Source organism: Heloderma suspectum, chromosome 1 (assembly GCF_057233095.1).
Source record: "Heloderma suspectum isolate Gila_16-S chromosome 1, 16-S_ref, whole genome shotgun sequence".
In the NCBI taxonomy this organism is placed as follows: domain Eukaryota; kingdom Metazoa; phylum Chordata; class Lepidosauria; order Squamata; family Helodermatidae; genus Heloderma; species Heloderma suspectum.
This window is the reverse complement of record NC_139458.1, coordinates 334,962,696-334,989,142: the sequence shown is the minus strand read 5'-3', so window position 1 is coordinate 334,989,142 and position 26,447 is coordinate 334,962,696. Positions and strand designations below refer to the sequence as shown.

Below are 26,447 nucleotides of genomic sequence, written 5' to 3'. Positions count from 1 at the left end.
CCTCAAATAATTCATTGTACTCCAAAGGAGAAGGCTCTATAGGAAAGTAGTCAGGAAATTCCAGACATATGCTCAAGGGATCTTTAAGTTGGAAGGGACCCTGGAAGTCATCTAATCTATAACCATTAGGAATCTGCTACATATGTCAATGCTGACTGTCAGCAATGAGCTCTGAATCAATTTTTAATATCATTGAGACTTGTGTAGTAATAATAAAGGAGGGAATGCCTTTTCCTCATGACTAACTACAACCAGTCCGCACCAACACAGTTGCAGATGGCCCTTCTTCCAGGCAAGCACAACTAGCTCCCTCTCAGTTTTCTCTTAGGAGGGCCTTGAAGTTATTTTTATTTTGGTCTGCTTTTAATTAGGCTGGCTTGAGCAGAACTGATTATATTGCTCTCTTTTATTAACTTAAATAAGAATTTTTATAGTTGTTTTAACATTTTTTATAATTCTGTATGCCACTTCGGGAAGGTATTTATATGGCAGCTTATAATTTCGGAGGGAGCAATCCTATGGCCACTAGATAGTGGCTGGACAGCCATAGGATATGTTGTTTTCTGGGAACTGACCTCTGCTCTGTCCTCCTGCAGCTACACAGCCCACAATCCGCTGTCTAGCTGAAAAAGCAGGGCAGGAGGGAACAATCCCCTCTGTGCTTCTCCTGCCCTGTTTTAGATAGGCAGTCGCCTCTGAGTTTGGAGGCGGCCACCTATCCAGATAGGATTGCTCCCTTGAACAAGTAAATACTTTTTAGAACTCAGGCTGCAATCCTATACACACTTTCATTAGGAGAGAAAGTCAGTGGATGGACCAAAGCTTATTTCAGAGTAAGCATGAATAGGACAGAGCTGCACAGTGCTGATGGCTGAATTGAATTGATGTTCTAGCTTTTTGACAAAAGTATGGGAATCAATGGATGTGTATGGGTGAAGGAAGACTTTACCAGCCATGGGGCAAATGGAGGAGAATCTTCCACAGGGAAAAGATCCATAAGCTATATCAATTTGCAGTTTACTAAGGTCCTGAAGAGACCTGCAGTTGACCTGAGAGAACTACATTCTATTTTTTGTTTTGTTTGGGGGTAATGTTTGTTTCAGTATTTTTTTTTTTTACATTTTGCGGGGCAACCCTACCTGTAGAAAATCAAGGGAGCCTTTTGAATAAGTCTACCACACTTAATCCCCTCATATATAAAAAGTTTGCTAGCAACCTTGTCCATATATACCTTGTTTGGGGGTGGGGGGGACTCATTTACTAGTCACTTTGCCCATACCTACCTTGTTAGTCATTTTGTGGTACGTTGCTCACCTGAAAGGAAAAAGAAAACTGCAAATGCTTTCCCTTCCTGACTATTATCATCATAAGTAACTAGGCAAGTGAAAGGGTATCCTCTTTCCTAAAAATATACGTAGGGAGAAGGGCAGAAAACAAAGGATCATAGCAATCGCTTGATTGCACAGGGCATATTCCTTAAAAAAAAACAACAACCCAAGCATTGAAGGGAAAGTAGATGTGACCAGAAAGTTTGTTTTCAGCAGCCTGTTTGATGAGAATAGAAGACTGCTTTTTTTCTTTTAGTTCTCCTGTAAATAAGTGTCTATAAGTGTCTGCCCAAATCTATGCAAAAGGCACGTCACTGTGCACAGCATTGGGGTGCTAGCTGACAGAAAAGCCATTTCCCTGTTAATCTGAAAAAATACAAAACAAACCCACGCGTAAAAAACTGCAACCCGCCGAAATGATACATAACATCTGCACATTCATGCCTGGAAACCGAGATCGCTTCTTCACTGATCTCTGCCGGTTACTTTTCCTGTTTCTCTGATTTATTAAGACTATAGCCACTGGCGTTGAGGAAGTCCTGTAAAAACTGTAAGCAAAGGGTTACGAAACGGTCTAGCTTGTGCTACGTTACACAGCAGAAGTAGACCGCTGGGAGGAAGAAAAGAAGACAGAAGTCGGCGAAGCGACATTCCCAGGCGGGAGACATTCGTAAAACCCCTTCCTTGCAAGCTGAGCAGCGTGAATAACTGATGCGGATGACCGGCCTGCGCCGCCCCACTCACATGCTTAAATCATTAAGCTGCAATGAGTAAAACGCTGGAAAAAGGAGCTACAAGGGTCGCCGCTCACAGCGCTGTCGTGACTCAGAGAGGCTCGTTGGAGGAAGGAAGAAGGCTCGGCTCGGTCTCGGCTCCTCCCCCTCGGCCTGCTTGAAACACCGACCTCAGAGGGGAGGATCCGCGGGATGCTAATGAGTGGAGTTGCCGGGCGAGGCAGGAACTGGCTGCCCTCGCCGCATTTCAGCAGCTACAGCGAAACAACGATGCCAGCGCGCCCATCATGAGTCGCTGGTCTGCTTCGCAGGGAGTTGTTTTAACAGCCTATCACCCCAGCAGCGGCGGCGGCGGCGGCACCACCAGCGCCGGCCACCACCACAGCGCTGACAATTCAGCGGGAAGCAGCGCCGCAGAGAATGCAGACGCGTCCCCCTTAAGGTAAGGACTCGCTCTAAGCGATCCTGGTTGCCGGCACCGGCAGCCGCGCGGACGGGGGAGGAGAGCGGGGCTTGCTGCTGCTTCTGCCTGCGCTTACCTGTTGACGCAGGCTCGCTGGCTGGAGCCGGGCACGAAAGGCTGGCCGTGTTAGATCATATGATCGCAGTTTAAATGGCAGAAGAAAGCTGATAACAGCAGCCATGTGGCGCAGTGCCCGCGTTCCTCTGGCGCCGCAGGTAACAGGTGCATGTTAGCACTGATGTAGATTGCGGGGACCGACATCGCACGAAAAGAAAATATACGGAAGCGGTACATAACGTCACACGAGTCAAAATTCACTTTGCAGGGAGGAAAGCAGCTGTGGCACCAGGAGAATGTTTTTGGGGTGGGGAGAGCCACGGACAGAGCAGAGCGCGTGTGGAAGTGGAGGAAGTTTTGTATTACATCTTAGGTTTCTGACAGATGAATTACATTATATTTTACATTAATCCTCCCATCCTAGAGGGTTTCTCTAAAGTGAATCCTGTTGCTTTTGGTGGATTTTACTTTCAAGTAAGAATGCAGTCTGAAGCATGCAATCCTGGTCTGGGTTTAGGGAGAAAAGAAGCAGCACTTTCCAGATCGTTATTTTCTTTTGTCTTCCAGAAGGGGAAAATATCTTTAAAAAACTTTCTAAAAATGGTAAAATTGACCAATAGACTGATAAACAAGAACAAAGATCCCCTTTTACACAGAGGTGCAAACAGTGTTCCCTGATATGTGATCTTTGGTTCATCCAAGCTTTTGCTTATCGCCCCCCCCAGCCTTATTTTTCTGTAGTAACCTCAGAACATCTCTCTTTAACTGCCTCTGAGATGTTCTTGCATACATGACAATAGTGACTGCATCCAAACTAGGGGTCAGACATGAAAACTTGCTTTCAGGGTGAAAATAAATGAATACCATTGCAGTGTGATCCTTGTCTCCTGAAATTGGGGGGTGGGGGCAGAAGTGTGTGTGTGTAGTGGGGACAAGATGAAAGTGATAAAAGAAGATTTGGCTTCTACAGGATTGCTGCACATTCAATCTCTATTGCAGGGATTCACTTTTGAATGCATTATGCTCCCTACACAATATCTGCACCATGCACCGGAACAGTGTCTTTATATCTTTTTAATGTTTAAAGGATGTAACTGTAAAACAGTGATTCATTTTAACATGTTTTTTAATGATTCAGGGGAGAAGAGATAAGGAGGCGCAGGACTAAGTTTCCATCATCTCAAAGCTTCTGCCTTGCATTGCAGGTTAAATCTCTGAGCAGTCATATGATACATGCACCACAATCATATGCGTGTTTACTAGAACTTAATCCCTAATGGAACTTATTCTCAAGTATATGTGCATAGGATTGTTATCTCTTCCATGCACAGGCCAATATGAATCCTGGCTAGAAAGTCATTTGAAACCAGTGCCTTCCTATCCCAACCTAAAGGCAGGATCCCCTTACTCACAGCAGTTCCCCAGATGTGAATCAGACATGCATTTCATTTAAATCAGTGTGACATTTTTTCAAGTTAATATGTCTCGGAGGTTTGGGATGTAAGCTGTGTACTCGGACCACCATGTGTCACTTGCAGGAGCAAAGAGGAAACATTACACCAAGGTGTCTGCAGTGTGTATAGTTCCATGGTGACTTACAGAAGGGAGCCAAGGCATATAGTTAATAATTTGATTTTACACTTGCATCCTGCTGTTCTTCGAAGAAGTTCATGCCAGTGTGAGGTAGCCCTATGAAAAAAGCAAGGCTGAGAGTGGGTGGCCTCGGGCAAGTCAATGATGTATGTACATGCAACTCCCCTCCCCCTGCCCTGGCGGTAACCAGTACAGACATATTGGCACGCTTGTCTTTTTCTTCCTGTTTCACATAGAACAGTCATTTAGAACCTGAATTTGAAGTAAAACCATCACCGAAGTCTCCAAGAGGACATTTTTTAAAATTGTGCCCAGCTTGCCCTGTATCTCATCTGACAGTCTCCGATGCACCACAGGAAAGGACACAATTCCGAGATGATAGGTAGCAACTGATCCTAGTAAAGCAGTTCATTCTCTGAGTTTTACCAAAGGCTATTACAGATTGTTAGTCCTCTAATGTTTTTTTAACTGATTCCTGACTTAATTGAAGGCCAGTTTTCTGGATCTTGTGCTCTGTTGACTTTATTCTTGGCAATTTATTACTTCTAATATATCGGTATACAGTCGAAAATTCTTGCTGGAGTTCAGAACCAACATCTCTTTTTAAGACGAATCCCACATTTTTTTAAGGCAAGATCACATGTGTGTATATATATATAAAGGTTGGAATATTTAATGATAAAAGTGCCTGCTGTTGTCTTTGACTGCCCTTGTTAACAGGTATTCTTGTTTGAAGCAGGACCTTCTGCTTCTTGTGTTCTATGGTTATAGTTACATCTGAGTGCAAGAGCGTATTTGGAGGCATTCAAATAATCCTGGGGTGTAGTCCTAGGTATGCTCTGCTTCAGGGGTTGGCAACCTGGTGCCCTCCAGATGTTTTGGACTGCAGCTCCCATAATCTCTGACTATTGGCCATGTTGACAGAGGCTAGCGGGATTTATATTCCAAAACATTTGGAAGGTACCAGGTTGCCTACCACTATTTTACTTAAAAGTCCCACAGAGTTCCATGGGATTTGCTTCCTAGTATGTGTGCAATGGGCATAGAACTGTAGTATAAATGATTTCTTTAAGCAACATTTAAAGCAAAGGTTTCCCCAAGCATTTTAGTTTCCAACATCAGCATTCTTCTCCCCACCCCACCAAAGGGACAGAATGTATCTAGGGCTTGAGCAGTTCTATAGCTTTTTTTTTTTTTTTACGTGTGTTCCAAATACAAAGACAAAGAAAGGAAAGAAAATTAAATCAAGCTTAAATCTAGTGGTTGACAGACGGTAATGCATTCAACATTTTTTTTTCACATCACTTTCCAGGGAAAAATATTGGTAGAATCCATTGGCCGCTTAATCTCTTTTCCATAATCTGAGAGAGGACATTGATAGATGTTGCTGCATATGCCCCTGATTTGTATATGAAATAAAATTATGCCATATTGTATGGAACTCAGATATTTTAACTTTGCTTTTAGCTAATTTAGGATGACATGTCAATTTTTCTGCCATGACCATTTGCCACAGCTCCATGTATTGGGACTTCAGTGTTGAAAATTCTGCAGTTTTTAGACTTTTAAATATTACCCTTAAGAGCCAGTGTGGTGTAGTGGCAGGAGTGTTGGACTGGGATCTGGGAGATCCAGGTTCTAGTCCCCACTCCACCATGGAAGCTCACTAGGTGACTTTGGGCCAGTCACAGACTCTCAGCCCAACCTACCTCGTAGGGTTGTTGTTGTGAGGATAAAGTGGAGAGGAGGATAATGAAAGCCGCCTTGGGTTCCTTGCAAGAGGAAAAAGGCAGGATATAAATACAATAAATAATACCCTGCGAGCTGCCATCACCATGAACACAATTCATTCCTTGATGTCACTTTTGCATTTTGTTCTTCCCGTATTGTTGATAGATCCAGTGCTGGTGTGCCATACATAATTTGATTTGTAATGTTTGCCATTTCTGAAAATATCATTTTCCCAAACGGTAACACATCATGTTCCAAAACAGGACCTGTTCTATTTTCTTAGCTGATTCAATTTGCTACATATCTGTTGCTGTGACCTGCAATATTGCGAGACTATTAATAATGGGAAAACCTGCAAATATTTATCTCATCCTAAATATTTAATGAGTATTTTAATCTTTATTTCACTCTATAACTGTCGCTTTATATTTGATGTTGCCTCAAAAGAGTTGGGATGAGTCAGAAGCATGATTGTATTCTCCCTCCAAGTTTGAGGGGGAAGTGACCATTTCTGTGTGGCAGTAACCTCTTACAATTGTATGTTAGTTTGGAGCAAGGATCACTGTGCGGAGGAAGTGACCAGAAATAATCCTGATTAGGTCAGCATTTTTGCTGCTAAGCTGAACTACCAAACTGAGCATCCTAACCCTATGAGCCTGCCAACATTGTAATAATGTTACTAGCACTTCTGTAGGATAGGAAGGAAATGAAAGATGTTGGTTTACAGCTGCTTTTGGCTGTTCTAACCCTCCCCCACTCCAGATGTGCTTAATTTGGCTTCCCTCCAAGGAAACATTTCAGCTCCTAGCTTCACATATCTCTTCTCTGAAACTCAAGTTATATCAAGATACAACAAGCTGTTGTTTTGATGTGAAGAGACGCCATTATACTTTATTTTAATGATTAACATTCATTTAATGACAATTTGAAGAAATATTTGTGTAGGATTTATTGTGTGAAGGAGATGTAGTCAATATGTAGAGGACTCACTTTTTCAGACATCCTGCTGTGTTTTGCTGTTGCTTTAACATGGTTAACCAGGTTTAATCCCATTCATAAAACTTGAGCAATGGAAAATGAAAATAGAGCTTTGGAGGGGTGGGGAGAAACCCTCTAATGATAGCAGCTGCAAATGGTAGAGTTAAGTGTAACCAAATCCAAATTAGAATTCCAAAAATAGGAAATACTGCTGTGGTTTGGTGTCCTGTAGAGCAGCATACTCCTACAAATATTCTAGAAAGGGTATAATCTGGCATCGAGTATTATATGGAGACCTGTATGGTTTGTTTGTTTTTGTCCTCTGTGGCAAATGGTAGCTCAAGAGGGTTACTTGGATTGAGAAAATGGCATGGGGGGCTTTAATTCCCCTTCCCCCAGCTCTGTGGCCTTGATGTGAATTCCCTTCTCCACTGCATTTTTTAATTGGGAGATCCACCCACATAGCTTCTGCTGTCACATCTGGTTTGGTGAAGCTATTTCCTCTGTGATGTGGAATAGTGCAGCTACTTTGTCTCCAGAAGAATGGTAGAGACAAATAACGTGAGATGCGTGATAAAAGCGTCTCTTTATCTTTTTTTTTTTTTAAGGTTACAGTGATAGTTTGTTCTTTAGTAAGTTGATGAGAGATAACAAGGTGCTAATAAGTGTCACACATAGAAAACGTAGCAATTTGATACATATAGGATCTCATTCTCATTTGTACAGAAATGACCTCTGCTGTTCCACTGTGTATATGTCATTCTGCAGAAAGCTGTCACACTACAGTCCCTCTGCAGGTAGATGCATAATAACTTAGCATGTACATGGCAACAATGTGGTGATAACTTGCTAGAGGCAGTCATGAAACTGGAGGAAGAGGGCTGTACTGTTACACTGACAGTATAATTACTATATTATTCAGAGATGATGGTTTCAGATGAAAATAATTCTCTCTACTTTTGCGCATAATAGCCCTATTCAGGCCTTCTGTTTCTATACACTAAACATGCAAGGAGAGATGAACTTTGTGAACAGGAGAACCTCCTGTATCCATGGAGGCTCTCCACCTGATTGGTGGAAAATCAGGGTTCTACTTCTCAGTCAGGTGGAGAACCTCACAAAGTCGCCCTTCACAAGTTGAGGGCAGTGAATGTGACAGGCACAGGGAAGGGCGGGTCTAGAGAGCTCCCTCTCCTCTCCCATTTAAGGTAAGCATTTAGAGAATGCCTGAATGGGGCGAATATGGATTTGACAGTCTATTCAAAAGCTGTAAGTTTATTTTCTCTCCCCTGAATAGACAATTGTTGGCTGAAGATCCTGAAAGCACTTTTGAATTTTGCATAATTATTCTGAAGTCAATGGCTATATAACTGTGGCTTTTCTGCTTAACTTTGTGTACTCTGATAGAATTTGAATAGTTATTTTGTTCTTCAGCTGGAACTGTCTCAACCATAATCATACACTCTGACAAACAAACAAAAGATCATGGTTTTTGTTCCAGGACAAAAACGTACCCTATAGTTGCAATCCTTTTAACACTTGGAAGTAAATCGTATTGAAATCAGTGGGACTGGCTTCTCAGTCAACATGTCTAAGTTTTATTTTGAGTATGCAAACACTGTTTCTTGCATCAAGAGGATGAGAGTCTGAAGAGGACAGTTAGGCAGAGAATGATGGGTTGGGGGAGAAGGTTCTCTTACTACCTGATAGTTCTTTCAGTATTTCTTGTAGTGGAAACTCTTCCTCTGTGTTCTCTCTCTTTGTTGGGGTCCCTTGGGGATCTGTTCTCTACACGCTGTCCTTGGGTGACCTGATCAGTTCCAGTGACTTTCAGTACCACCTGTACACAGCTGACACCCAGCCTACCTCTCTACCCTTGAACTGACCTCACTCCTATCCACTATCTTTAACTGCCTCTCTGATATTTATACTTGGATGCTTCATCATCTCGGACTTAGTGGGTTAGATCTACCCTTGCCCAATAGTGAATGGAAAGGCTCCTTCCATTTTTAGAGGGAACTGGAGGAAGGAGGTGGGACTTGTAATTTTTTCTGATCCCCACTGCAGCCCCCAGTGCCACCTGCTATACTGTTCCAGGTGATCCCCCTAAACCAAGTCCCTTTTCAAAAGCCACCTTAAGCCTTTGGCACAACCCTATAGATCACATGTCCTATTACAGCCTTTGGCCTAGGCATGTGCAATGCAAACAGCTACATGTTGCTTCCCTATTTACCCCTGCCAGTGTTGAATTTTAGATTGTGAGCTCCTCTGGGCAAGGACCTGTCCTCTTGAATTCTGTAAAGTATCATGCACCCTGATAGAACTACATCAGTCAACAAGTAATAGTACATTATGGAGGATGCTGCCTGTATGGGATTGCCCATTGAAATGAGTGGGAACTTGTGAAGTGGAACATATTGTGGTTGAAATGTTCTTGAATAGGGGGAAATGGATGTGAAATGGATGGGATAGGAAAAGAATGAGTATGAATAACAAGTGCTTGTTTGATTTCCTCCCACTCCCCTCCTTAGATTTTTTTGGAGTAATTTTTGCCAGGGTGTATACTTGGTGCCCCCATACTTGGTGCCCCATCACTCTTGCAATATTTTTCATTAATAGAAAGCATAACTCAGCCTTCCCCAACCTTCCAGATGTTTTTGACTGCTGGGAATTGTGGTCCAAAACATGTGGAAGGCTCCAAGTTAGAAAGGTTGGCATAACTTGAGCATTGAAACACTTTTCTTGTGGTGTGCTTGAGGAATGTTGCCCATGGGGTTACCACACTTGGCAGGACCTTCCTGGCAGTCACACCCTGGCTATGGAACTGCCTTCCAGTAGAGATTTGGCTGTCCCCATGCTGTGTCATCTAAGCACTGGGTAAAGATGTGTATTTATTTGTGCAAGCTTTGGGGTACAGGCAAGTGCTCTATTTGCTTTTGATTGTGTTGATGATTTTATTGTATTTGATTATATATTTCTGATTTTAAAATCATGATTTTATGTGGTTTATATAGTGTACTGTGTTTTATATAGGTTTTTAACTCCTCCTGGGCTCTTTGTGAAGAAGGGCAGGACATAAATCACATAAATAAATAATAACTTGTGCACTGGAAGGGTTTGTGTTCCATGTTAGAAAGGTCAGCCATTGTTATAGCTCAAGGGCTGAGATGTATGCTTGAACAGTATGATGTGGGAGTGTCAAGCAGCAACATTTACTAATTGTAATAGTCTGTCTCAAAAAGCACTGCTTTGAGATTTTAGTCACTCTAATCTGAAAACTGTCAAGTTTACACCTAGGAGTCATTTTATAATTTAAACCTATTCATGTTTACTCGGAAGGAAGTCCCATCATATTCAATGGGCCTAATCCTTAGTAAGTCCAGTTATGATTCCTTCTGACCACTGGATCTCTGTGGCTGCCACGTTAACTTTATTCCAAGAAAACCAGGTTTACTGCATAATTGGATATACCAAAAGACTGTCACAACTCACAAGAAACAGTGCTGTTCAGTGGTGTGCACACATGCAACAGAACTTTGTGGCTGTGCTGAGTGACAATTCTGCATGCTGTGACCTGACTTTCTTGTTCCTATGTAGGAAACAGTGCATTTTTCTTCTGATGTGCTGCCTTAAGTCTATCATTCTCCTGCAGCAAAACAAAGTTGAAAAGAGACAGAGCAATTTTTGTGTTCTACAACTGCAAGTCCTGTAAATACAAATGCCCTGCCTTTTGTGCAAGTCTCTTCTTATTAGGGTCACGTTCAGTGCTTTTGTGTGAACAGTGCCTACGTCTCACTTGACAAATTACCTGTAAAATACAGAAGTGCCTTTTAAGCAGCTCTGTTTCAAGAGCATGTTTAGAATATTTCTTTAACTCATTTCCTATATTACATCTTCTGTGCAGAAGGATATATTAGAAAAAAACACCACCAAACCATTATTTTGGGTGGAGAACAACCAATAAAGTAGGAAAAGAATGAGAATTGCATATTAATTGTGTCTGCTCAAATATTATAGCTTTCCACAAAATGAGTAATCTTTTGGCCTTGATGTTGGAAACCTGTTGATTTGGGAGTTAAATTATACTAGGTAACCATTAACAATAGAAGATAAAGCCAACAGGTTACTGATTGACAAGCCACCCCCCTCCCCACCTTCTAATGCAGAGGGCGATGCTATTAAACCTAATAATTGAAATTTCTGAACTGCTGACTTTTGAATGTTCACACAACTGAATCCTTAAGAAACATTTTCTTGTGGGTGTTCAGGATGCTTCCTTTGACTATTATGTAAACCTTAAGCGGTTTGCCTATTCTTTCCACCTTTTATACTATGTTTTCACTTACAAAACAACTAGAAAAGACATTGTATCTAGATTAGCCTGAAACATCCAGTTTATCTGTGGTTCATAATCCAGCAAGTAATACATGCATGGATCTCTTTAGCTAGTTTGTCATAAGTAATGCAGAAATGTAGTTAGTGTGCTAGTGTGTCCAGCTACCTTGTTCTCTCACCCCCATGACCTAACTGCAAGGTCAGTTCAGTCAATCTAGGTGACTATGTAGCACTTTGATGTCGCCCCTTGGTAATTTCTGTGGCGCTTGATAAAAAAGATACAAATTATTTTTAAAAAATCCTATGCCTAATATGGAGGTGGCATTAAAAATATTGGCCTGAAAATGGAGGATTTGTTGAGAGTTTGAGGCTGCAGTCCTGTACCTCCTATACATGTCTTCTGAGTAGACCTGTGCAGGATTGCACTGTGCATCAGTTAGCTTAGCATTTCTATTCTTGGATGTTGGAGAGTCACTTTGTCTCAGATCTAGGCAACAGGGTTTATCTTCATCCCCAGCCCTTCCAAAAATTGTATGTACTTTACATGTAAGCAAGGTCCTCATCGTTTGTGGGAGGACAATGGCTTGGATCCCAGGGTACCCTTCTAAGAGCAGAAATGCTCTTCTACTCACAGAAAGGCCATTTCTGACTTAGCAGAAGAGTGTTGAGTGAGCAAAGTGAACTCCAGGTACTTTCTTCATTTGTGCAAGCCCTTGGATCATTTAAGCCCTTGGATAGTTAGTATTTTCCATTGGATTCCATGGCTTACATCCTAAGAGAAGGAAGTTCACACAAGGAAAGTTTCATGACCCCTTTGCCCCTCACCCTTTGCAGCTGCCTGAAAAGCCTCTCTGGAAGGTGAGAGACCCATCCTGAATAATATGGGATGGCCTGCTGGGAGAGAGGGAGAATCTCCTCAAATTGTCTGGAGCTCTGCCTAAGTTTAGACAATTCCATTACCCAGCAGTCCCCCCTTTCCCATCCCACCTTGTTCTGAGCTGTCCCCCTGACCCTCCAGAGAGCGCAACTCGGCCAGCTGTGAGGAGGAGGAGGAGACTGGATTGATTACAGAAATATTTATGTTTTGGTACATTTCAATATTTACCAAATTTATTATAAATGTGGGATTTGGAAATAAATTAGTGTTTTGAAGAACATTTGCCATAATAGCTTGATTCCAAAGTTTGTTCCGTACTTGTCTTATTTCCTTTGAACACCATTGCTTGTTGTGATCTTTACACTTGAAAGCATGCTTCAGCTCTTAGGATGTGGGCTTCAAAAATGTTTATGTGCTTGACCTGTCAGGATTTATGATGATCAATGTGCTTATCTTTCGTTCTATTACCTGTAAAGGTCATCCATTTCCATAGTATTAATTTAGAACTAGCTAGAAGTTATGTGTGTTTGAGGAGGCATGGAAGAATAAGGCTAATGGAAACATTTCTTTTTCCTGGTATCAGAATAATATTTCTTTGTGGAGCACCACCAAGGCTTCAGTATTGAAATCATATTAAATTTATTTAATTGGGAGATTCCCAGAGGAAGTGGATTATGGATTGCAGCCCAGAGGAGTCCTAGCCCCAATCAGTAAGATCAGAATTCTGTTCTGTTCATATCAAAATAAATCTGGAACTGATTTTATTCCCATTAGAATAAGCTGTGGGAATTTTTTATTTTTTATTTTTTTATTATTAAATGTATTAATCGCCCATCTGGCTGGTCACCCAGCCACTCTGGGCGATGTACAACATACAATAAAAACAGTTTAAAACAATAAAATTCTACAATAAAAACATTTTCTAAAATACCCTAACCCACCCCAAACGCCTGCCTGAACAACAACGTTTTTAATGCACGACGGAAGCTCATTAAAGAGGGGGCATGACGGAGTTCCCTAGGGAGGGAGTTCCACAGAGTGGGGGCCACCACAGAAAAGGCCCTCTCCCTCGTCCCCACCAGCCTAGCTGTCCTGGCTGATGGGACAGAGAGAAGGCCATCCGAGGCTGATCTTGTTAAGCGGCCTGTCTGGTGCTGCTGGAGGCGCTCCTTAAGATAGGTTGGGCCGGAACCATATAGGGTTTTAAAGGTCAAAACCAACACCTTGAATTTGGCCCGGAAAACAACTGGTAACCAGTGCAACTCCTTCAGCACTGGAGTGATGTGATCTCACCGGCGGCTGCCTTTAATCAGGCGAGCCGCTGCGTTCTGTACCAGCTGCAGTTTCCGAACCGTCTTCATGGGTAACCCCACGTAGAGTGCATTACAGTAGTCTAAACGAGAGGAGACCAGGGCATGTACTACCGATGGGAGCAGATGGTCGGGAAGGAAGGGGCGCAGCCGCCGTATCAGTTGGAGTTGATACAGCGCTGTCCGGCTCACAGCTGACACCTGAGCCTCCGTGGACAGCTGGGAGTCCAAAATGACCCCCAGGCTGCGGACCTGGTCTTTCAAGGGTAGCCGTACCCCATTCAACACCAGGTCAACATCCCCCAGCCTCCTCTTGTCTCCCACCAAAAGTACCTCGGTCTTGTCAGGGTTCAGTTTCAGCCTATTCCTCCTCATCCAGCCACTCACCGTCTCCAGACATTTGGACAGGGATTCTACGGCCAACCTTGGTGAAGATTTAAACGAGAGGTAGAGCTGCGTGTCATCCGCTTATTGATGACACTGCACCCCAAACCTCCTGATGACAGCCCCCAGCGGCTTCACATAGATGTTAAATAGCATCAGGGAGAGGATGGAACCCTGTGGCACCCCACAAGTAAGTGGCCACGGGTCCGAAACCTCCTCTCCCAGTGCTACCCTCTGGTACCTGCCGGAGAGGAAGGACCGGAACCACCGCAATACAGTGTCCCCAATGACCAACCCCTCCAGGCGGTCCAGGAGGATACCGTGGTCAACGGTATCGAAAGCCGCTGAGAGGTCGAGGAGAACAAGGAAGGAGCATTCACCCCTATCCAGAGCCCTCCTCATATCATCTACCAAGGCGACCAAGGCCGTTTCTGTCCCATGCCCAGGCCTGGAGCCCGACTGAAATGGGTCTAGATAATCAGTTTCTTCCAAGTGTGCCTTCTCAACTGCACTGCCACCACCCGCTCAATCACCTTGCCCAAAAATGGCAGATTTGAGACTGGGCGAAAGTTGTTCAGAACTTGAGGCTCCAAAGAGGGCTTCTTTAAGAGCGGTCTTATCACTGCCTCCTTGAGGGCTGATGGCATCACTCCCTCCTCAAGGGAGGCGTTCACCACCGCTTGATCCCCTCACCCAGTCTCTCTCTGCAGCTCATAATGAGCCAAGATGGGCAAGGATCAAGTAAGCAGGTGGTCGGCCGTACCGATGAAAGCACCTCATCTACTTCATCAGGAGGAAGAAGCTGGAACCGATCCCACAAAACCGGTTTGCCACAGGCCGCCTCTTGCTCACTAACTGTATCCACAGCGTGCAGAGTAACACACCTAATCTGATCAATTTTATCTGCAAAGTGCCTTGCCAAGGCCTCACAGGAGGCCTTAGAATGCTCCAGTAGTTCCGGAGCCACAGGACCGACCAGGTCCGGACCACTTGGAACAGCCTCCTGGGACAGCACTCTGCAGATGCGATGGAGGCAGCATAATATTCCTTTTTTGCTGCCTTCACCGCCACGTGATAGGCTGAAGATACAGCTCTAGCCCGTGTCTGATCGTCTTTGGAGCGAGACTTCCGCCACCGGCGCTCTAGCCGTCTCACCTCCTGCTTCAGAGCTCGTAAACGCGGATTGAACCATGGTGCAGTCCGAGCCCTGTTCAGGGGGAGAGGGCGTTTCGGAGCCACCTGATCTAATGCCCCAGTGATTGCGGCATTCCAGCCACCCACCAGGGTCTCGACCGAGTGGCCGTTGGCATGCCCCAGAGAATCCCCAAGCGCGTTCAGGAATCCATTTGGATCCATAAGACGCCTGGGGCGGACCATTTTAATGGGTCCTCCACCCCTGCGGAGGGGTTGTGGAACCGAGAAGTCCAACGTCACCAGATGGTGATCTGACCATGACAAGGGGGTGGTGGATATACCCCCGACTTCCAGATCACTCCCCGCTTCTCCAGAAACAAACACAAGGTCTAGTGCATGACCGGCTACATGGGTTGGCCCAGTTAGAATATGGTGCAGCTCCCAGGAGGCCATGGTCTCCATGAAGTCCCGAGGTGCTCCTATGAGGATGGCCTCCGAATGTACGTTGAAGTCCCCCAACACCAGTAAGTTAGGGGACTGTACACGCACATCAGAGACCACCTCAAGCACCTCGGCCAGGGAGTCAGTCGTGCAGCGGGGTGGACAGTACATGAGCAGAATCCCCAGACTGCCCTTTGGGCCCAACCTCCAGTACATGCATTCAGCAACCTTGGTCTCCCAGAGAGGGGGTCTGGTGAAGACCAAGGACTCTCGGTAGATAACAGCCACTCCCCCTCCCCGATCCCCAGCCCTCGGCTGCTATGCATACGAAAATCCAGCTGGACACATGGCTGCAAGGGATGGAGCAGCAGCCTCGGCCAGCCAGGTCTCCATAATACATGCCAGGTCTGCACCCTCATCCAGGATCATGTCATGGATGAGGGAGGTTTTCTGGGTAACAGACCTGGCATTGCAGAGCAGCAAACAAAGGCCAGAAGATGGGGTCACGCCTCCCCCAGCCATCCTTTGGCTCTGGACAGGCCCGGAGCAGGGGACAGATACTACACATCTCTCCCTTGTTCCCCTTACCTGGCATGGCCTGCCCCTAGCACTCCGCCAGTGCCTGCCGCCCAGCCTCAGTATCTTCTGGCCCCCAACACTCTCCCCACTGCCTCCATCAGGTGGACACATGCCCCCTCGCTCCCGCCTATCAGGCAGGCTACCCACCCCTAAAAACACAACAAAATCCCCCAGGAAAAGGAAAACACACACACACACACAACAATTAAAAATCCCCTTAAAAATAATAATGCCAGGCAGGAGTCCACAGGGAAGGCCAGGTGGTGGTGGTGGTGGTGGTGGTGGTGGTGGCGGCGGCGGCGGCGGCGGCAGCAGCAGCAGCAGCAGCAGCAGCAGCAGCAGCAGCAGGCCCGCCTCTTCCCCGGTGGTGGTAGTGGCCTCTCCTGCAGGCCCTGGCTCTCCTAGGCCACCTCAGCCAGCCAGCTTATGTAGCCCCTCCAGGGAGGGCAGGTGGAGCAGCACAGCTGGCTCAGTACCTGGGGGCCTGGTCCTGCAGGGACTGGCGGTCTGCCAGGCAGAAGTCTCCAGGGAAGGCCTGGTGGTGGTGGCAGTGGCAGTGGCGGCGGCAGCAGGCCCAGCAGCAGCAGGCCCAGCAGCAGCAGGCCCAGCAGCAGCAGGCCCGCCTCTTCCCCAGTGGTGGTAGTGGCCTCTCCTGCAGGAGAGTACTATACTACTAAATACTATACTATTTGTATAGTACAAACTTAAATTTGTACTATATTTCTTAAACATATAAGTTCTCTAATTGCTTATCTTCCAACACTTCACAGATGAAAATAGCAATACTGCTGTGGGGGGGGGGAGGGGGGGAGGGGGGGAGGGGCGGGGGCGGGGGAGACAGCCTGCAGATGTGAACTGGTGGACAATGGTGTGGCCAACACATTCCAGGCTCAAAAGTGTCACAGCTCGGACCAAATAAGACATGACATTAATTGTGTGAATGCAATTAAATGTTCCCATTTTTTGTTATGTAAATAGCAGCTGAGGGAAAGCCTGACTAGGCTTGGGCCCATGGAATGAGGTGAGGGGGTGGGATAGGGTGGAAGAGGAAATTTAATTATTTCCCTCCCTGCTATAGTCCTGACACAAATAATCTCCCTGAAGCTCCTATTTGCATTTTAAGGGAAGCTCCATTCCAAAGGAAGAGGATAGGAAGCTAGTATGATGAAGCAAGTCATTGTACTTCTTGGACTCCATTGCATGAATCCTTTTCCATACAGTTATATCAAAAGCTCTTGTCTTACACTTGCACTGATTTTCAAACATAGGCATATTGTAAGAAGAAGCCGTGTTGTAGAGGACAGAGGAACATATTCCAATGAAGAATAAAGGCTGAATTCAAATTTCTGGTGTTCTCCAACCTTGAATTAAAACTTCAGTTTTCTCCTCTCCATCCTTTAGCACTCAGACAAATACAGCCAGATAGAAGGTCTTGTAAGACAGTTTTGTATCCTGGATTATTATTGCCCAGCTGTCGATGGGTATTGGAAGCCGTGTCTAAAAAGCCATTGTTCCCACCGCTGAAAACCTTAAAATATCTCAAAAAGATATTTGGTGATACTATTTTAGGGTATTGTCTAGAATAAATATTCCTGTTTCCTTTAAATTATTATGGCTTCCTCATCCTCAGGAAATAAGGCTCATGTCGTTATAACCATCTGTGGCATAGATCCACAAACAAATCAAAATGTGTGCTTACAGTTTAAGGATGTGGAAGGGGCTATATTAAAGTAAACAAGAGTAAAATGTATTCAGAAGGGTTGACTTCCCTCATGGTGGAAAGAGAAACTTGGTGTCGAGTTCTGTGCTTGAGTTCTGTGTGTGTTGTACATGTATGTTCGTGCTGATCATGAACTATCAGCAAGAGCTCATCTTACTTACTACATCCACTAATGCTTTTGATATCTTTAACATGATTTCTGTGCAAATGTTTCTGCATCTCTTGGCTTGAAACACACAATGCTTACTCAAAGTAAGAGGGTAAATTTTGTGTATTCCACACCCAACTAGTGCAGAAATCTGTGCGTCACAGTTGGACTTAGCCGGTTTGCAACCATTCAGTGGCTGAGCAGACGTGGCATGTGGTGGAAGCGCCTCCTGTCCACGCGATTCCAGCAAAGTTTGGTGCGTGTCATCCCACAGGTATTGTTGTTACACCTGGAGGGAAACGACCTAGGTTTATTGCAGGGTAAGTCCCTCATTTTGCAGGCCTTAGCTGATTTTGAGGTTATTCCGCAGCATTGGTTGGGTTTAGTTATTTTGTGGTCCAGTTTGATCCCTTGCGTTAATTGGAGGGTGGGGATTGATCCTAGGGCACTCGGTTGGGCCCGCAAGAAGCTGAATAGGAAAATACAGCTTGGACTGGCAAGGCAGGGAGGTGGGATTATCCTGCATCCAGAGATTTCCCGTTATAGGAGGAAAATCCTAAATCATTGTGTGATTTAGGCAATTATATATGTTTGTCAGATCAGCAGAAGGGTCTGCTGGATGTTGTTTGGTCCAGGTGAGGATGGGGGGAGTGACTAAGCAGGGACTTGTTGTTCTCCCATGGCAGGTATGTGTGGGCACCCTTAGTGGGGGCAAAGTTGGTGAGCATTCTGAGGCACCTTTGCGGTGACAGGTAATGCCTGAGGCTTCCCCCTCAGGGCTATGAGACTCAGTGGGGAGATAAGGATTGCCTCTGAGGCTAACTCACCTCACCCACTCCGAGTTTTATGGCTCCAGGAGATGGTGGCATGGGAAGGCTTCCCAACCCCAAATGGGGAGATTTGGGAAGTGGCGATCTTCCAGATGCCACTTAATAGGGACAGAATGGCTCGCCTGATATACTGCCTGGCTACTTGCTGGCATAGGTTAGAAGCTCACACAGGTTATCCCCTTTGCAGATCTTTAAATAAATGTGGCCTACATTTTATACTATGTATCTGTGTCTCATCTCTTTATTTCCCCCCTCCTTCCACTGCATAATCTGCAGGTCAGATTTATAGAAATCCAAACTCATTTGAATTCATTGTGGATGTCTCCGAGATCTGCCAAAATCTTTCAATCTGCTGACAATATTTGTATGTTGTGGCACAGTATGAAATACGTACTTTAATTGCAAGCCACAAAATTTAAACTTTTCTTTAAAGGTCATGGAGGTGACATCCAAGCACAAGTTTAGGACCTCCAATTGTCTTTCTATGACCTGAAGTCTTTGATTAAACCAAAATATTTTAAGAATTGCCATATTTACAAAAATGAATGAGTAGAAGCAAACTTACTTTCATTTGTTTGCATTGGCACTTATGAACGCTCTATCAGAGTGAAAAATCCTCTTCCCATAGCTTCTGAACAAGTATAAGCAAGGCAAATCATAGATCTTCTGCATACACAGGCCAGAAGTGTTCTTTGAGGAAAACTATCCTTCTTGTGCTAACTTAACCTTTGATACCTGACCGTGCAGTGAAACTATTTGCAGAAGCAATACTGAAAGAAGTGTGATTAATAAGATTAGGCTTCCTTTACAACACTTTATATGGCTGACAGGGATTATTGTTTGTTTTAATGAAGTAACTTCTGACAGAATAAGTAGATCTTCCAACAGATAATTCCTTTCATGCTATTTGCTCTTGTTGGTAGAGAAATAAGACATGCATATAGACTTCAAGCCTGTATAAAGTTCAATATTTATATGTCAAGCTACGGAGGAGAGTTTTTATGTGGGGGTTGCCAAGAAAAAAATTCAGGTAGCTTGTCTTTCATATGTACTTATGAAATGCCTGTTGATTTGATAGTGCTAAGGCATTCAACTAAATCCTCCCAGGTTATGGAATTGAAGTGATATCCTTTAGTGCTCCTGGCTATATAGAGATATGTGGTCCATTGTTTTGCATATGCCTCACTCTGTCTAAAGGTAGAGCTGCCCCTGATGTGCCCCCATCAATTAGGCTGGACATATATTGGGCTTTTGTTTTTACGACTGGGTGGGAAGATTGTGAACTGGGTGTGGAGGAGATTGATAGAAGTCCTCAACAGATCAGTACCTGGTAGGGTTTAGATTAACCAGGACTCTAACATCAATGGAATTGGATTTTTTTTTAAGTCAATGAATTTGCACAAATTTGCACAGGCAGAAATGCACAAATTCCCACAAAGTGCACAAATCCCCCCAAATGAGCATTTCACACTTTAGCCTATGGGGGAAATGTGCATTTTTGGCCAGGTTTTTTATTTTTTGCATATTTTTCTGCATGAAATTTGCATGAAATGTGCATGAAATTCCTAAAGGTTAGAAAGATGGTCCTCAGGTCTGTGAAATCTGCCCAACAGGGGAAAAGCCGGTCCTCTGTGGAATGCATGGGCCGGATTCATTATAACCCAAACTCATTTGGTTCCATTGTGGATTTCTCCAACATCCCTATTTGTTAATGGCTTGGCATCCTCCTGCAGGGAGGTCTCAGGTGGAGTGCCTCAGGTCTCTGTCCTAGGCCCTGTGTTGTTCAACATTTTTATAAATGACTTGGATGAGGGTATAGAGGGGTTGCTTATCAAAACTGCAGATAACGTGAAGCTAGGAGAGATAGCCAGTGCCACAGAAGACAGGATCAAGATTCAAAAGGATCTAGACTGGTTGGAACATTGGGCCGAATCTAACCAGATGAGATTCTGGTTAGAATCTTTGTGCAGGACATAGGATAATGGGCTCAAGTTACAGGCGGCCAGATTCAGGCTGAACATCAGGAAAAACTTCCTGATGGTTACAGCAATACGACAATGGAACCAATTACCTAGGGAGATAGTGGGCTCTCCCATACAGGAGGCATTCAAGATGAGGCTGGACAGCCACCTGTCAGGGATGCTTTGACTTGGATTCCTGTACTGAGCAGGGGGTTGGACTCGATGGTCTTATAGGCCCCTTCCAACCCTACTATTCTATGATTCCATCTGCAAGGGTGGCGGACCAATCAAAATGATCCACCTTCAAAGGCTTACGGATCTGATGTATTCCTCATGGCATCTGAAGACCTGTCTTTTTCAATATGCTTTCGAATGTAATGCTCATTATATTGTGGTGTGTATTGTTTAATTTTGGTTCTTTTGTTTTAGGTTATATTGCTGGTTTAATGCTGTGTGTTTGGAGAAGGAATTGCAGAATAGAAATTGTATTATAAATTATGAATAATACCCTGGTGTAGCATAATAAACTTGAGGAAAACATATTTTTGTAGTTTAACCTTAAGGTTAATTACTTTGCTAAGCTTCTGTTATCTTTTTTTTAAAAACAAAATGCATTTTTCTTGAATTGCATGTGAAAGCAATGCTTTTAGTGTCTACTTCTGTAGCTTTAACAGTCAGTCTGAGCATTTTCATTGCCATCTTCTTTTGTGTGTGTTCAGGAAACAAAAATAAGTGAAAGGTCTTGTGGAAAAGAATAATATTTATTCATTTATTATTATAGCACTGTAAATGTACATGGACTATCCATCATATTTTTAAAGTGGTGCGAGACGCAGGATGTGTTATATTTGCAAATTCAACTGGCACACCTGATTTGCAAGAAGAGATGCAAATCTGATGGGGACACATATTAGGAGATGCAAAAACATATACTGTGTTTTCTGCATAGTACTCTTCCAGAGCCTTTCTTTAATGAGACCAAACCAATACTTGATTTTAGAGATGGAGAAATGTCAGATCCGGGTATGTAATGTTGTACCTCGAATCATGCTTTAGTTACCAAATTTCTCTAATTGTTTTCTCATGCTGCTGCTTTACAGTGTTTTTGTACTCTTTAAATAGAATATGCACGTTTTCATTGTTGTTGTTGTTGTTCAGTCGTTCAGTCGTGTCCGACTCTTCGTGACCCCATGGACCATAGCACGCCAGGCCTTCCTGTCCTGCACTCTCTCCCGGAGCGTGCTCAAGTTCATATTCATTGCATCCGTGATGCTATCTAGCCATCTCATCCTCTGCCGTCCCCTTCTCCTTTTGCCTTCAGTCTTTCCCAGCATCAGGGTCTTTTCCAGGGAGTTTTCTCTTCGCATTAGGTGGCCAAAATATTGGAGCTTCAGCTTCATTATCTGTCCTTCCAATGAGCACTCAGGGTTGATTTCCTTTAGGATGGACTGATTTGACCTCCTTGCAGTCCAGGGGACTCGTAAGAGTCTTCTCCAGCACCACAGTTCGAAAGCATCAATTCTTCGGCGCTCAGCCTTCCTTATAGTCCAGCTCTCACAGCCATACATTACTACTGGGAAAACCATAGCTTTGATTAGACGGACCTTTGTCGGCAAGGTGATGTCTCTGCTTCTTACTATGCTGTCTAGGTTTGCCATAGCTTTCCTCCCAAGGAGCAAGCGTCTTTTAATTTCATGGCTACAGTCACCGTCTGCGGTGATCTTGGAGCCCAAGAAAGTAAAATCTGTCACTGCTTCTATTTCTTCCCCTTCTATATGCCAGGAAGTGATGGGGCCAGATGCCATGATCTTAGTTTTTTTAATGTTGAGTTTCAAACCAGCTTTTGCACTCTCCTCTTTCACCCTCAACAAGAGGCTCTTGAGATCCTCTTCGCTTTCTGCCATTAGGGTGGTATCGTCTGCATATCGGAGGTTGTTGATAATTCTCCCAGCAATCTTAATTCCGACCTCTGATTCATCCAACCCGGCATTTCTCATGATGTACTCTGCATATAAGTTAAATAAGCAGGGTGACAATATGCAGCCTTGTCGTACTCCTTTCCCAATTTTCAACCAATCGGTTGTTCCATGTCTGGTTCTTACTGTTGCTTCTTGACCCTCGTACAGGTTTCTCAGGAGACAGGTAAGGTGGTCTGGTACTCCCATCACTTTCAGAATTTGCCACAGTTTGTTGTGATCCACACAATCAAAGGCTTTAGCGTTTTCATACGTTTTCATACATAGACATTATTCCTATATAGGAAAAACTTTTGAAATGTGTTGTTGGTGGGGGAAAGCCCAAGAGAAAATATTTTCCAAATGTCTAGCAGCATGCCTTGTATCAACCCTGAAGAAAACCATAAAATTATATATTGTTGTTTCACTCCATACACAGGTAAACAAAATATACAAAAATTATTATAAATATTAGGGTAGTAGCAGGAACAAGACTGACATCTTCAGTATCTGTTTGTCCTAAGATCCATGGGTGGTATATACAATAAAACTAATAATTTAATTATTCCTTCCACCCCAGTTAATATGCTCCTAGAATAGCTAAAAAATCTAAAATAATATGATATACTACTTTGGAATTCAGCAAACTAGTGGTCCTTAAATGGCTCATCCCAGATACCATCTACTAAGGAATAGCTGTGGAAAATGTGCAACTTTGCTAAAACAGCAAGAGCATCCAATGAAGGGAATGCAAAATATGTGGATCCTGTGTTTTTTTTTTTAAAAGCAGCTGTGGATCTAGTGCTTCTGCCTTTGCATGTCTCTTAACATCATGACATTCTGTATATGTGTGCCTCCACTAGCAGCAATCAGTGGTGTGAAGTGGGTGTAAGAGAAAAGCAGAATATCATGACAGCAGAACAGAAGTAATACATTAGACGCTATGAAGGGGAGCTAGTTATGGAACTGCTGATCTTGGTGACAGCTTGATGTTTAATGCCTTCTCTGGTTTGGCCCTGAGAGGAGATGCGCACATTACTGCAGGTACGTATCTGTATCATGACTGTATCTGTAAAGCACTCTCACATTTTAACCTCTATGCATGTGCGAAGCAAGAGAAACCTTCTCCTTGATGACTTAGCTAAAGATATCCAGGAATATACCACACATCTGCACTTAACATTTGAATAGGCTGTAGGAAAACTTGGAAGCCAGTGAGATTTTCTATGGGCCAAACAGGAAGGCAAATCTGATCTCTAAGGCAATTGGGTGACCAGGCCCAATTTAGATGCCAGGGGCTATTGGGTGTCTGAGTTTTTGCATCCCTGGTAAAGGCAAAGAAAAACAAATTTGCATCATGCCTCTCATAACTAAGTGGCCCTGTTACGTATGGTTTATTGTGACTTGCATGAAGGAGGGTATATGTTCTCAGAGGGGGGGAATTACATTGCTTTGACCCTAACAGTAGGGTTGCGGGGAAGAAAGAATTCAACCAAGACAAGGAAAGAGAGGATCCATCAAAAAGGGGGGGGGGAGGGCAAGAAAAGAGAATCCACAGAATAAATGTCTGTGGTTCCAGATGAGCATCCCAAATGTTGGGACAAATGTGCCCTCAGCCCCCCCCCCCCAAAATGACAGATGCTCCCACAGGGCCAAAAGGTTGCCTATACTTGCCCTAAGCTCTTTTATCCAGGCTTAAAGACCCTACACTAGTCCTGAAATAATTACTTGTCTGAGGTCACAGAGAGATCTTCATAGCAAGGAATTCGACTCTAAACCCTTGACCAATGCTTGTGATAAAGTATAAACAGAGGAATCCAAGCTGCAAAAGGTAGCCTTACACTCATGTGATGAGACGTTCACCCCACCTGCAGCCCCCCTCCAGAATTTGCTCCAGAGGGTTTCTCAACTCTTCAGAGCAGTTTTTGAGGGTGTAGGGGGGGACTGCAGGGAGAAGAGGAATCGCTCCCTCACTGTTCTACTGATGGAACCTGTTCTGTCAGTAGGATGAATTACTTGGGGTTGTATCCAAAGTTATTCTAACTTAAATCCCATTCATTTCAATGAGGCTACTCTAAGTAGGACTAACAATGGATCCACTCTTTGGATTCTATCCCTTGTTCATAGTTCAGGAGTGGAGAACATTCAGTGGAACATTTCATAAAGTAAACTTTTAAAAATAATACCAGTATAAGTGGCTGGGGAAAGAGCAGCAAATAGCTAGTTTTGCTTGCCAAGCACTATGGCTGTACAAACTCTTATTTCTTTTTTCCTCTGGGGTTCACGTGGCATACCTCTAGAAGTTCTAATGGAGATAACATAGCAGCAGTACGTAAAGGGGTACAGATCTTCTGTAGCAGATGAAACTCTTGAACAAGAACATTGCACTGCTTTTAGGTACAAGAGTTCTATATTAAAATAATTGGGTGAAACAGCTCAGGTGAGAACTATGAGTAAACGTACTGAAAGACCATGGTGGCACAGTGCTTCTGTAATATTGGACTTGAACCCCACAACAGGAAGGGAAGAAACGTGACTTCTTATCATGACTATATCAAGCACTCAGGACTCTGTGAAGGGTTATGTTTATGTTGTTGTTTTTGTTGCTGTTGTTGTTGTTCAGTCCTTAAGTTGTGTCCGACTCTTCGTGACCCCATGGACCATAGCACGCCAGGCCTTCCTGTCCTCCACTCTCTCCTGGAGCGTGCTGAAGTCCATATTCATTGCATCGTGATGCTATCTAGCCATCTCATCCTCTGCCGTCTCCTTCTCCTTTTGCCTTCAATCTTTCCCAGCATCAGGGTCTTTTCCAGTGACTTTTTTCTTCTCATTAGGTGGCCAAAATATTTGAGCTTCAGCTTCAGTATCTGTCCTTCCAATGAGCACTCAGGGTTGATTTCCTTTAGGATTGACTGATTTGACCTCCTTGCAGTCCAGGGGACTCATAAGTGTCTTCTCCAGCACCACAGTTCAAAAGCATCAATTCTTCAGCGCTCAGCCTTCCTTATAGTCCATCTCTCACAGCCATACATTACTACTGGGAAAACCATAGCTTTGATTATACAAACCTTTGTTGGCAAGGTGATGTCTCTGCTTCTTACTATGCTGTCTAGGTTTGCCATAGCTTTCCTCCCAAAGAGCAAGCGTCTTTTAATTTCATGGCTACAGTCACCATCTGCGGTGATCTTGGAGCCCAAGAAAGTAAAATCTGTCACTGCTTCCATTTCTTCCCCTTCTATATGCCAGGAAGTGATGGGGCCCGATGCCATGATCTTAGTTTTTTTAATGTTGAGTTTCAAACCAGCTTTTGCACTCTCCTCTTTCACCCTCAACAAGAGGCTCTTTAGATCCTCTTCGCTTTCTGCCATTAGGGTGGTATCGTCTGCGTATCTGAGGTTGTTGATAATTCCCCCGGCAATCTTAATTTCGACTTGTGATTCATCCAACCCGGCGTTTCTCATGATGTACTCTGCATATAAGTTAAATAAGCAGGACGACAATATGCAGCCTTGTTGTACTCCTTTCCCAATTTGGAACCAATCGGTTGTTCCATGTCCGGTTCTTACTGTTGCTTCTTGACCCTCATACAGGTTTCTCAGGAGACAGGTAAGGTGGTCTGGTACTCCCATCTCTTTAAGAATTTGCCAGAGTTTGTGGTGATCCACACAATCAAAGGCTTTAGCGTAGTCAATGAAGCAGAAATAGACGCTTTTCTGGAATTCTCTTGCTTTCTCCATGATCCAGCGAAAGTTGGCGATTTGATCTCTAGTTCCTCTGCCTCTTCGAGACCCAGCTTGTACTTCCGGTAGTTCTCGGTTCACATCCTGACCGCACTATCATGGCTATCAGGGACATTAAGATCTTTCCTGTATAGTTCTTCTGTGTATTC

The 26,447-nt window shown here is 44.0% G+C and overlaps 1 protein-coding gene across 2 annotated transcripts in view; it reads left to right on the top strand.

Annotated features, from left to right (window-relative positions):
• Positions 1 to 1,932: 1,932 nt before the first annotated feature.
• The window catches only part of ARHGAP18 (Rho GTPase activating protein 18), an 83,393-nt gene continuing 58,878 nt past the window's right edge, over positions 1,933 to 26,447 (top strand). For both annotated transcript variants that reach the window (XM_084827488.1, XM_084827487.1), the window contains exon 1: positions 1,933 to 2,504. Coding sequence is in view for 1 of the 2 variants with exons in the window: in XM_084827487.1 (XP_084683613.1) it covers positions 2,350 to 2,504 (155 nt within the window). In the remaining variant the exon portion in view is untranslated. The remainder of the gene's footprint in view (positions 2,505 to 26,447) is intronic.